General features: G+C 45.9%; 1 protein-coding gene across 10 annotated transcripts in view; it reads right to left on the bottom strand.

Annotated features, from left to right (window-relative positions):
• Positions 1 to 1,916: 1,916 nt before the first annotated feature.
• The window catches only part of LOC103563470 (zinc finger protein 256-like), a 106,684-nt gene continuing 96,137 nt past the window's right edge, over positions 1,917 to 12,463 (bottom strand). For all 10 annotated transcript variants that reach the window (XM_070558778.1, XM_070558776.1, XM_070558782.1 and 7 more), the window contains one exon: positions 1,917 to 5,997. In XM_070558778.1, coding sequence (XP_070414879.1) covers positions 3,677 to 5,997 — 2,321 coding nt within the window. In that variant the 3' untranslated portion in view covers positions 1,917 to 3,676. The remainder of the gene's footprint in view (positions 5,998 to 12,463) is intronic.

Consider the following 12,463-nt stretch of genomic DNA (forward strand, 5'->3'; position numbering starts at 1 on the left):
GGGCTGACTCCGCACCGGGAAGAGGGTCCTCACCGCAGAACTCGCCCAGGCTGGCGCCTTGACCCGGGCTGCCCAGCTTCCAGCGCTGGGAGAAACCAACGCTGACTCTCACACGCCACCCCGCCTGGGGCATTTCGGCACAGCGCCCCGAACGGACCGAGCTGGCAGGTTTACGGGCCACCAAGGCCCTCACCTTTTGCTTGGCTGACGGAGGCTCCGTCTCCCTGCACCGATGGAGAGTAATTTTGTGGGCACGCAGCTCTAGGAAGGTCAGTTTGCTCTCAACACTGCCGGGCTTCGTTCCTCTCCTCGCTCGCGGCGTCTGAGGAGACGGCGGCGGTCGCTCTCGGTCCCCTAGAGGGGAGGGGTTTCCCCTCGGGCTTCTTTCACGAAGGTCCCCTGACTTCGATCTCCCGTCGTTTGCAAACGACATGCTACCCGGGGGTCTCGGCATCTTCCCTGCTGAGCGGTCTCTGGGCGTCTGCGTCTGGGGCTCGCCGGCTGACGGCCGTCTCTCCCTCGACGACAGACCTCGGACGCCGAGTCGCCCGCCGACGTCCCCGCGCCGCCAGGGGGCGCCCGAGCGGCGGGACCGGCGGCTCCGCGCGTCCCGGGCCGCGGTGCGGAGGGCGGGGCGCTGCCGGGCGGGCGGGAGCGGGGTCGGCGCCGGGCCGCGGCCTCAGGGGCCTCCCGGGCAGCAGCGCAGGGAGCCGTGGGCGGGCGTCCCCTCGGGTCCCACGCGGCCCGGGTCTCGAAGCGGTGGCGCCGCGGAGGAAAGGCCTGCCCAGGGTCCCGGGGGCGCGGGGGCCGCCGCCCCAGCGGGAAGGCGGGAGTCCTCCCGGAGTCGGGGCGCCGGGAGAAGCGGCCCACAGCGCGGGGAACGCCCGGCAGGGGACCCCGCTGGGAGACCACCCGGCAGTGAGGACGGAGGGAAGGGGGCCAATGGCGAGACGGACAGCGGTCCGAGGGGACCCGCTCACAAGGTCCCGGGTGGGGTCGGAGGCGCCACCGTCAGCTCTGAGCCCTCGTCGCTAAGGCGAGGCCACTCGGGTCTCCGAGACCCCCGACGTTCGGGGAGAACCCTCGCCGCTGACCCGCGTGCGAGGCCTCTGCAGCCTCCCGCCTTCCTGCAGCTGCTGCCCGGCCTGGGGGAGTGTCCCGCACACGCCAAGGCTGGTTTCCCGCCAAAGCCCGCGGACCCGAGTGGAATCTTGCGCTCCTTCTCTGAGCACATCCCGCTTCCACTGGGAGCACTGACACTTGGGGAATTGGCAAACACTACGCACCGGGGCTAGATTTCCTGTATTACTGAATGCCGGGACTCAAGCGATGGACGTTAAGGTCACAATGCAGACGAAACTTAGCCATGTAGGGTGTTTCTGGCCATGACATTGTGTGTGACAGAAATCTTTGTGAAAAACAATGAGGAAATATCCTTCCAGTATTTACAATGACTCCATTCAGAAAAAATGTCACTCACACCGTTTAACAGAGTAAAACTCCAAAATGTCTTTGTGTTTCAGACTCTCATTTGAAAATGAAGAGGGAAATAGCCATAACTCAATTGTAAGAAACTAGGCAATTGGAAGGAACAGAAATCGTACAAAAAATAAACAATTGGGAAATAATGAAAAATGCTCAAAATCACAAATTCTTTGGGCAATGCAATTAAAACGACACTGAGATAGCACTACACACTTATTAAAAGGCTGACACTGAAGACCCTATCATGTACTTAAAGGGATCTGGAGGAAGTCGACCTCACACACTCCTGATGCGAGTGCAAAGGGAGCAATCATGGTAGATCACAGTCTGGCAGTTTCTTCTAGAGTTAAACATTCATCTACCCTGTGGTTCAGACATTGCCCTCTTACTTACTGACAAATGATAAAAGAAACATATAAAGAACTGACACGAATGTTTGTAACAGCTTTATTTTCAATAGTAAAAATCTAGCAATATTCTAAAAGCCCATAAGCAGATGAATGGGTATATCAGGGGTATATCCAAAGATAAGGATATTACTCAGCAAAAGATGAGCTACTCATATATCATCATTGCTGGGTCTCTAATTATGAAACATAAAGGAAATCAGAAAAAACAATAAACAGTTTATGATTCCAATCATATAAATTCAAGGAAATGCAAAGGTATCTACTGTAGGAAAGTAAATGATACGGTAGCTGGAGAGGTGGGAAGGTCGAGCAGAGATCACGATAGGATGTGATGTAAATATACCGAGACACCTAAGGTCATTCTCAGGACTGTGATGATGGTTTCAGAGGTTCATACCTATGTCAAAACTTATCAGAATTGTACACTTTAGATACATGCAGTTTAGTACATGTGATACCATTAGCCTTACAAACTGGCTCAAGACTGCGGCCGGCTTGGTGGTACAGGAGTTAAGTTTGCAGGCTGTCCTTTCGCAGCCAGGGGTTCCCTGGTGAGGACCTAGCACCATTCCTCATGCCACACTCGGCAGCATCCCACATAAAACAGAGGAAGATTGGGAACAGATGATAGCTCAGGGTCAATCTTCCTTACAAAAAAAAAAAAAAAAAAAAAGGCTCAAGAGGAAGGAAAATCTGTATGTCCCACTCTTTTTGGAAAAGTTTACAACCCTACATTGTGGTGGTCTAGCAGTTAAGATTCAGAGCTCTCACTGCTGGGGTGGGTTGATAATCGGTCAGGGAACCCCACAAGGAAAAAATCTCTGCTACTCTCAAATGCACTTGAAGTTCTCACACCAACCCTCTTGTCAGGATCATCACTGAGCCTCCTGAATCACAGCATCCAGGCCTCAAATGAGGACCAGAAAGCCCTGCAGTCTTTCCTGGGAGGCTGTGAGCAGCAATGGAAATTCTGTCAAAAGTGGCAAGTTATTTTCTGTCATCACACTGTCTCTCCTCAGGCAAAGTATGAGACACCTAAAAAGTCTTTCACCCCTTCATGCTTGTAGAGCTAAAATCTGTTTATGAACTACCCGACACAGTAAATAAACACCTTAGATGAAGGAGGATTTAAACTGTAAGGCCTTCATTATTGTATCAGACAAAGCAACGTGCAGCACGCAGTTCAAGTTCATGACTTTGAAGCTGGAAAAGTTCATCCCAAGTATCATGTGACACCACACGTCCTGAAAAAGTCAGTCATTCTCTGCAAGCTGCCAGCCCAACTCATGGTATTCTCTGGGCCAACAGTGACTCAGGTCCATGTGCAAGGTAGTCAAGGCAGAGGGAAAGCTGACCCCCGAGGGCTCAGGTGACTGCTAACTTGCTCTAATACGTGGGAGAACAGAGGTCAGCTTCTCTGAACACACTGGGGTGGTGACTGACACACACTGTGTGGACCTGCCAGGTGGTAAAGACGAAATGGTTTAGCCACAGAAACTAGGAGTGACATAAATCTAGAAAGAGCCTTGGACAGTTTAGAAAGGACAACATACTTACACAACTTTCCCTCATGACTTAATCTTATAGGAAATCTCCCCACTGCATGTTCAGATGTATGAGTATCAATTCCAACAGATGGCTCCTCAGTTTCCTCTGGTGTCAGTCCACTAAATAGGAAACTGTACATTCCCCTGCCCATCTAAGGCCATTCTCTAGTGTGAACTCTCTGATGTTGAGAGAGGGTAGATAATCTCATAAAAAACTTCCCACGTTCACTGCAATCATAAACCTTTTCTCCTGTGTGAATTCTGATGGTAACGGAGATGGGGCCTAGAGATAAAAGACTTCCCACACTCACTGCACTCATAAGGTTTCTCTCCAGTGTGAACTCTCTGATGACAACGGAGTTTGGAGCTAGAGATAAAAGATTTTCCACATTCACGGCACTCATAAGGCCTTTCTCCTGTGTGAACTCTCTGATGATAACGGAGGGTGGAATTAACGGTAAAAGATTTTCCACATTCACTGCACTCATAAGGCCTTTCTCCTGTGTGAACTCTCAGATGATATGTGAGGGTGCCACTACTGGTAAAAGATTTCCCACATTCAATGCACACATAAGGCTTTTCTCCTGTGTGAATTCTCTGATGATGATGAAGGTGGGAACTAGAGATAAAAGATTTGCCACATTCACCACATTCATAAGGCCTTTTTCCTGAGTGAACTCTCTGATGATAACTAAGGCCAGAGGTAGAGGTAAAAGATTTGCCACATTCTCTGCACTCATAAGACCTTTCTCTATTATGAATTTTCTGATGTATTGAGAGGTTAGATTTTTGGCTAAAAGATTTCCCACATTCATTACACTCATAAGGCCTTTCTCCAGTGTGAGCTCTCTGGTGTTTACTGAATTGTGATCTATCCTTAAAGGTTTTTCCACATTCGCTGCACTCATAAGGTCTTTCTCCAGTGTGAACTCTGTGATGATAACGGAGGCTTGAGCTAGAGGTAAAAGATTTCCCACATTCACTGCACTCATAAGGCCTTTCTCCTGTGTGAACTCTCTGATGATAACGAAGGGCAGAACTAGAAGTAAAAGATTTCCCACATTCACCACATGTGTAAGGCCTTTTTCCTGTATGAACTCTCTGATGATAATAGAGGGTAGAACTACAGGAAAAAGATTTCCCACATTCACTGCACACATAAGGATTTTCTTCTGTGTGAATTCTCCGGTGCTGAATGAGTGTGCACCTATTTTTAAAAGATTTCTCACACTCACGGCACTCATAACGCCTTTCTCCCATGTGAACTCTCTGGTGTTGACGAAGGTTAATGCTGGAAGTAAAAGTTTTCCCACATTCAGTGCATTCATAAGGCCTTTCTCCTGAGTGAACTCTTAGGTGTGTAATGAGGAGATATCTTTGGGTAAAGGACTTCCCACATTCACTACACTCAAAAGGCCTTTCTCCAGTGTGAACTCTGTGATGATAACGGAGAGCAGTACGAGTGATAAAACATTTGCCACATTCACTGCACTTGTGAGGCCTTTCTCCAGAATGAACTCTCTCATGATAACGAAGGTCAGATCTGGAGATAAAAGACTTTCCACAATCACTGCACTCATAAGGCCTTTCTCCTGTGTGAGATCTCTGATGGTAACTGAGGGCAGAGCTAGAGGTAAAAGATTTCCCACAGTCACTACATTTATAAGGCCTCTCTCCAACTTCAACTCTCCTGTGCTGAATGAACACAGAGCTATGGCTAAAAGGTTTTGCACATTCACTGCACACAAAGCTGGTCTCTCCACTGTGCCCTCTCTGGGGATCAATGAGGACAGATTGGTGGCTTAAGGATTTCCCACATTTGCTACACTTCCACAGCCTTTTCCCAGAATGAATTCTTCGATGTTGAACAAGGGCCGAGCTTCGCCTAAAAGATTTGCCACATTCTCTACACACATGAAGCCCTCTTTCAGGGTGGACTCTCTGGTGCATAACAAATGAGGATTTGTACCTGAATGTTTTCCCACACTCACGGCACACAAAACACTGTTGTCCAGTGTGGACATCTTGGTCCTGAATAAGTGTGCCTTTGGGGCTGAGGGCTTTCTTGAATTCTCCCCAGGTGTAATGACTTCTGCTTGGTGAAGTGGCCTCACACTGGATGATTTTGTTTGGCTTCTCCCTGGTATGAGTGGTCTGTTGCTGCTGATGTCCCAAGCTGGCCAGGAAGTCCTTCCCAACCTCCCCTGACGGACAGGGCTTCCCCGAAACATGGAATCTGCAGCTTTTCACAAATGAGGCCATTTCCACACTGCTTCTGAAGGGTTTCTCCCCCATGTGCTGTTCCTGGTGCCGTTGAAACTTTGCACTGAACTCAAACTGTTTCGCACAAGCCCCACACCTCAACAGCTTCAGGCTGTGTTGTGTTCCCTGCTGCTCAGCCAAGTGGAAAATCTCTCTCAAGACTGGACCACACATCTCACAGGGGTGGGTCTTCTGGGAAGATGGGGCTGCCTTGGGAGCCCTGGCAGCTGAAACTTCTACAGAAACGCTCCGTTCAAAGGGAGCCTCCAGACCCTCTGCTCCACAGCAGCAACCTGAAGGCAAAGAAATCCTGGTGAAGTACATGTTGACCACAGGGAGGGGCAACCCCAGCACAAACGAGCATCTGTCTCATCTCACAGTGAATCTATGGGATGCTTTTCAAGATAAGGGAGTTGGAATCCAGTTGAAGGGGAAGCTGGCTTTTGTGTATTACTGGGCCCCTAAGGTCACAGACTGTTGGAGACCTCGCCAGGAGAAGGATACAAAGACAGCATGTGACACAAGGAGGAGAAGCAGCATCTACACTTTGTTCTCTGCCCACAGCTTCCTGCAGGACCTTTTCTGCTGCTGATGTGAGGCTCAGCAGAAGGTGCAGCCAAGCCCATGAAAATCTAATCACATCAGATTTGCTGCTGCTCAAGGTCAATTTAAGGATATGTTCACAGTTCACAGCCCAACACAAGAGGGCCACTGGTGGAGAACACTGCAGAAGAAGTGGTGAGAAAAATGAGTCATACATGGAGTCCAGAGAGGTGGAGATTATCCCTGGACTTGAAGTCACACAGGAAATGACATGTAGAACTGACAACTTACCAAAGTGTCAATATGGAGAAGGCAAGGTAGAAATGGAGGGTGGCCACAGGCAATGGAACCAAACTTGGATGAACAAGGGAGGCTCCTGCTACGATCTGAACACGGGCCTGAAGCACACTGTCCCCAGCTGCCACTCAGCAGACCCAGGTCCCCGAGCCCAGCCTGCCATGGCTGTAGTCATGTCTATCCTGCGACACACAAAGAACTCTTCCTCCTAAGCCTTAGCTGGGCAACTGCATGGGACACGGAGGCTACAAGTCCTAAGGGAATGACAGGAGAAGTGAATGGCCTGCACTGTCCCAGAGCAACTCAGCCCACAACAGACCACAGAAAAGAGATCCAGGTGAGTGATCTCAGTGGGCTGGAGGAGGAATCCAGCCTTTGCCACCAACAAGAAACAATTAGACAGCTATCTATGATCAAAATTGGCCCTTGGAGGGCTCAACAGCCCAATGAAAACACCACAGCAACACAGTGGAACATAAAACAGAGAATAACCACACAGAAAAGATCACTGAGGACAGTGACTTAGTGAAGACACCTGGAAACGACCAGGAAATAAGAAGGGTAAGGCTGTGTGTATCAGCCAAAGGACAGATGCCATCATGGTCCCCAATGGCCTGCCCTGCAGAGGACCCTAGCAGCCTCTGCTGCAGAGAACCTCCACGGCCCCCCGACACCTGTGGCCAGCAGCAGTATGCACAGCAGAGGAGGCCAAGTGTTTACAGACATGGACCCCCCATCTCCCTGCTCTTCAGAGACACTGGCAGTTTTCACACTAAGGTAACTAACAGCTATCACCAAGGGAAACTTGCCAGAGAATAATTTGCTAAGCTGCGCCCCTGCAAGAGCAGAAGCTATTGCTTCATTCCATGAGCAGAAGCCATCCCTTCAACCCTGCACACACCCCAGACACCAGAGCCACAACTGCTCCAGGGTTGCCCATGCTCCACAACCTTACTCCAAGACTATCACCCAAGCGCCTGTACCTCAGGCACCAGAACCATGGCTGCTGTGGGCTAGCCAGCTGCTCAGACCCCAGAGACACTGCCTGTGTTCAGTCCTGGTCAGAGGCTTCATCACTGCTCAGTGTATGACTGCATCTTACAACGTGAACTCAATGCCGCTGCAGGCTATTCAGCATCTGGGACCCTAGAACTACTACTACTCCACATCTGTTCACACCTTAGAACCCAGATCCATACCTGCACCACGGACACCAATGCCGCCACCACCACCATGAAGGCACCCAAGAACCAGACTTGGCATTAAGAGGGAATCCCAGACAAAATATTTCCCGTGGGAGAAAGAGATCAGGAGGTCCCCAGTGGTATTCCCCACTGCTGTGAACACCTACACCCTTAGCTGTTGAAGACCCCTGCAATCTCGCTGATGCTGACCTCAGGTGACATAGCTGCACAGACACTAAACTGCTGGGCTTTCCTGTAGTAGGAACTGTCAGACCCCAAAGATGGTACAGCTACACCCTCACATAGGTGAAGAGCTTCCTCACCAAAACCTTTCAGTCAAATCTAGAAGAAGTGACTGCTCCATGTATTGTATATAGACACCAGCACAAGGCTGCAAGAAATACAAAAATACAGAAAACATGACACCCCTAAAAGAACACAATCAGCCATCAGTAACACCAAAAAAATGTATATCTATGAACCATCAGACAAAGACTTCAAAGTAATTGTTTTAAGGAAGCTCTGCAAGCTACAAGAAAACAGAAATAAACAACTCAACAAAATACGGAAAACAACATGCAAACAAAACAAGATTTTCAACAGAAAGATAGAAAATACAAAAAAGAACCTAACAGAAATAACAGTGCTGAAGACTATAATGAATGAAAAAATGCAATAGAGAGCATCAATAGCCAACTTGATCAATCCAAAGAATGAACATGAAACTGAAGGTAGGTCCTTTGAAATCATCCACTCAAAGAAAAAAGACAAAAGAACTACAGAGTGAAGAAAGCCTACCTGAATTATGGGACATCATGAAACAAAACAGTATTCCCATTATGGGAGCCCAAGAAGGAGAAGAGAGAGGGGAAGCGGTAGAAAGCTTATTGAAAGAAATAATGGGGGCCGGCCCGGTGGCGCAGCGGTTAAGTTCACATATTCCGCTTCTCAGCGGCCCGGGTTCGCCGGTTCAGATCCCGGGTGCAGACATGGCACTGCTTGGCAGCCATGCTGTGGTAGGCATCCCACACATAAAAAAAAAAAGTAGAGGAAGATGGGCACAGATGTTAGCTTAGGGCCAGGCTTCCTCAGCAAAAAAGAGGAGGACCGGCAGTAGTTAGCTCAGGGCTAGTCTTCCTCAAAAAAAAAAAAAAGAAATAATGGATGGAAACATCTCAAATCTGGGGGAGAAGTGGACATCCAGGCACATGATGCTCATAAGTCCCCAAACAAGTTCAATCCAAATAGGACTTCACCAAGACATATAATAAAATAAAGAAGTAATGAAAAAGAGAATGCTGAAAACTGCAAGAGAAAAGAAACTCATCTTATACAAGGGAACCATCATAAGGATAAGAGCAGTTTTCTTTGCTGAAACACTGCATAGCAGGGGAGAGTGGGATGATGTTCTAAATGCTGAAAGAAAAAAACTGCAAACGAATACTTTACCAGCAAAGCTGCCCTTGAGAAATGCAAGAGACGGGGCCGGCCCTGTGGCCGAGTGGTTAAAGTTCCACGCGCTCCACTACAGTGGCCCAGGGGTCACGGGCTTGGATCCCGGGTGCAGACCTACTCCACTCACTAGCCATGCCATGGCAGCGTCCCACATACGAAGTGGAGGAAGACTGGTACAGATGTTAGCTTAGGGCTAGTCTTCCTCAGCAAAAAATTAAAAACAAAATAAAAATTAAAAATAAAGAAATGAAGGAGAGAAAAAGACTCCCAGACCAACGGAAGCTGAGGGAATCATCACCACCTGACCCACCCTCCAAGAAATGCTAAAGTTCTTCAAGCTGAATTGAAAGTACAGTAATTAGTAACACAAAAACATAAAACACACTGGTAAAGGTAAGTATACAGTCAAATTCAGAATACTCTAATACTGTAATGGTGCATTAAACACTCAACTCTAGTATAAAGGGGAAAAGATAAAGAGTATGAAAAATAACTATACCTGTAATAATTTGTTAATGGTTACACAATATAAAAGATGTAAACTGTGACATTAAAAACATAAAATGTATATGGGGGGAGTAAAAGGCTAGAGTTTTTGTACATGATCCAAGTTAAATTATCAGCTTAAAATACAAGGCTGTAACTATAAGATGTTTCATATAAGCCTCATGGTAATGACAAAGCAAAAAACTATAGTAGATACACAAAAGAGAAACAGAAAGGAATGAAAGCATATCATCACGGAAAATCAGAGGAGGACAGCAAGAGAGGAAGAAAGGAACCAAGGAACTACAAAACACCAGACAATACTTAACAAAATGGCAATAGTAGGTCCTAATAAAATTCTCCAATGAAAACACATACAGTGGCTGAACAGAAGAAAATACCAAGATCCTATGCTGCCTACAATAGAGTAACTTTAGCTTTCAGGACACACACAGGCTGCAAGTGAAGGGATTAAAAAAGATACTCCATGCACATGGAAACCTAGGGCGCAAGGGTAGCAATACATATATGACATAAAAGGGACTTTTAGTCAAAAGCTGTCGGAAGAGACAGAGAAGGTCATTATATAATGACAAAGAAGTCGATCCATCAGGAGAACGTAACGACTGCATGTATATATGCACCATACATCAAACCATCTAAATTAAGTATTAAGCAAATACAAACAGATCTGAAGGCAGAAAAAACAGCAAGAGAACATTAAGAGGGAACTTCAATATCCCCCTTTCAATCATGGGTAGATACCCAGACAGAAAATTAATAAGGATATATTTGAACTGAACAACACTTTAGTCCAAATGGATGTAACAGACATATAAACAACATTCTATGCTACTTTAGCAGAATACATTCTTCCCAATGCATATGGAATATTCTCTAGGACAGATTGTCTTATGTCAAGTCTTAACAAATTTCAGAAGACTAAAATCATATCAAGTACCTCCTCCTAACACAATGGATCAAACTAGAAATCAGAAACAGAATGAAAGCTGAAAAATTCAAATACGTGGACATTAAACAACACACCCCTAACCAATCAAGAGGTCAAAGGAAAACAAAGAAATATCTTGAGCCAAAAGAAAATGAAAACAAAACATATGGAATGGGCAAAAGCAGTTCTAAGAGGAAAGTTTAAGAGTGATAAATGCCAGAATTAAGAAAAAAGAAAGATCACAAATAAACAACCCAACTTTACATTCTGAGGAACTAGAAAAACAACAAACTAAGACAAAAGTTAGCGGAACAAAGAATAGCAAAGATCAGAGCAGAAATAAATAAAGAAGAAGCTATAAAAATAATAAAAAGGGACCAGCCTGGTGGTGCAGCGGTTAAGTTCGCCTATGCTGCTTCAGCAGCCTGGGGTTTGCCAGTTCGGTGCAGACCTACACACCACTAGTCAAGCTATGCTGTGGCAGGCATCCCACATATAAACTAGAGGAAGATGGGCACGGATGTTAGCTCAGGGCCAGTCTTCCTCAGCAAAAAGAGGAGGGTTGGTGGCAGATGTTAGCTCAGGGCTAATCTTCCTAAAAAACATAAATTAATAAGATCCACAATGCTAAGAGCTAGTTTTCTGAAAAGATAAACAAAATGGACAAACCTGTAGCCAGACTAACTTATAATAGAAAATTCAAATGAATTAACTCACAAATAAAAGAGGAGGAATTATAACCAATAGCACAGAAACACAAAGGATCATATGACTACTATGAAATGCTATACGCCAACAAATTAGATAACCTAGAACACACAGATAAATTCCTAGAAACATACTACCTACCAAAACTGATTCATGAAGAAACAGAAAATCTGAATAGATGAATAGCACGTAAAGAACTGAATTGGTAATCAAAAATCTCCCAAGAAAAGGCCACAGACAGATTCACTGATGAATTCTATCAACATTTTAACAAGGATTAACATCAGTTTTTCCCAGAGTCTTCCAAAAATTAGAAGATGAAGGAACACTTCCAAACTCATTTCAGGAGGCCAACTCAACCTGATACCAAAGCCAGACAAGGACACTACAAGCAAATTACAGGCCAACATCCCTGATGAACAGATGTTAAAAAACTCAACAAAATCCTAGGAAACCCAATTCAACAGCACATGAAAAGAATCATACACTGTGACCAAGTGGCATTTATCCTTGGGATGCAAGTAGTTCATCATAAGGAAGTCAATAAATGTGGTAGACCACATGAACAGAATGAAGCAAAACACCATTTGATCATCTCAATAGATGCAGAAAAGCATTCGAGAAAATTCAGAACCCTTTCATGATAAAACCTCTCAAAAGATTAGGCACAGAAGGAATGTACCTCAATATCACAAAGGTCATATATGATAAGCCCACAGGGACCAGATAAAAGCTCTTCCTCTAAGATTAGGAACAAGTAAAGGATACCTACCCCCATCACTGCTGTTTGAAACAGTACTACAAGTCCTAGCCAGCACAATAAGGCAAGGAAAACAAATGAAAGTTCTCCAAACAAACAAAAAAAGAAGTAAAACTGAATTTGCAGATGACACGATCTTATATAAAGAAAACAATAAAACCTCCACTAAAAAACTGTCAGAACAAATAAATGAACTCAGTAAATTTGCAGAATACGAAAATCAAGACACAAAAATCAGTTGCATCTACACACTCATCATAAAATATCTCAATAAACATTAAGAAATCAGGGGTCAGCCCCATGGCCTTAACAGTTAAATTTGGCGTGCTCCACCTTGGCAGCCGGGTTTGGTTCCTGGGCGCAAATGTACACCA

The sequence above is a fragment of the Equus przewalskii genome, chromosome 9 (genome assembly GCF_037783145.1).
Source record: "Equus przewalskii isolate Varuska chromosome 9, EquPr2, whole genome shotgun sequence".
Taxonomy (NCBI): domain Eukaryota; kingdom Metazoa; phylum Chordata; class Mammalia; order Perissodactyla; family Equidae; genus Equus; species Equus przewalskii.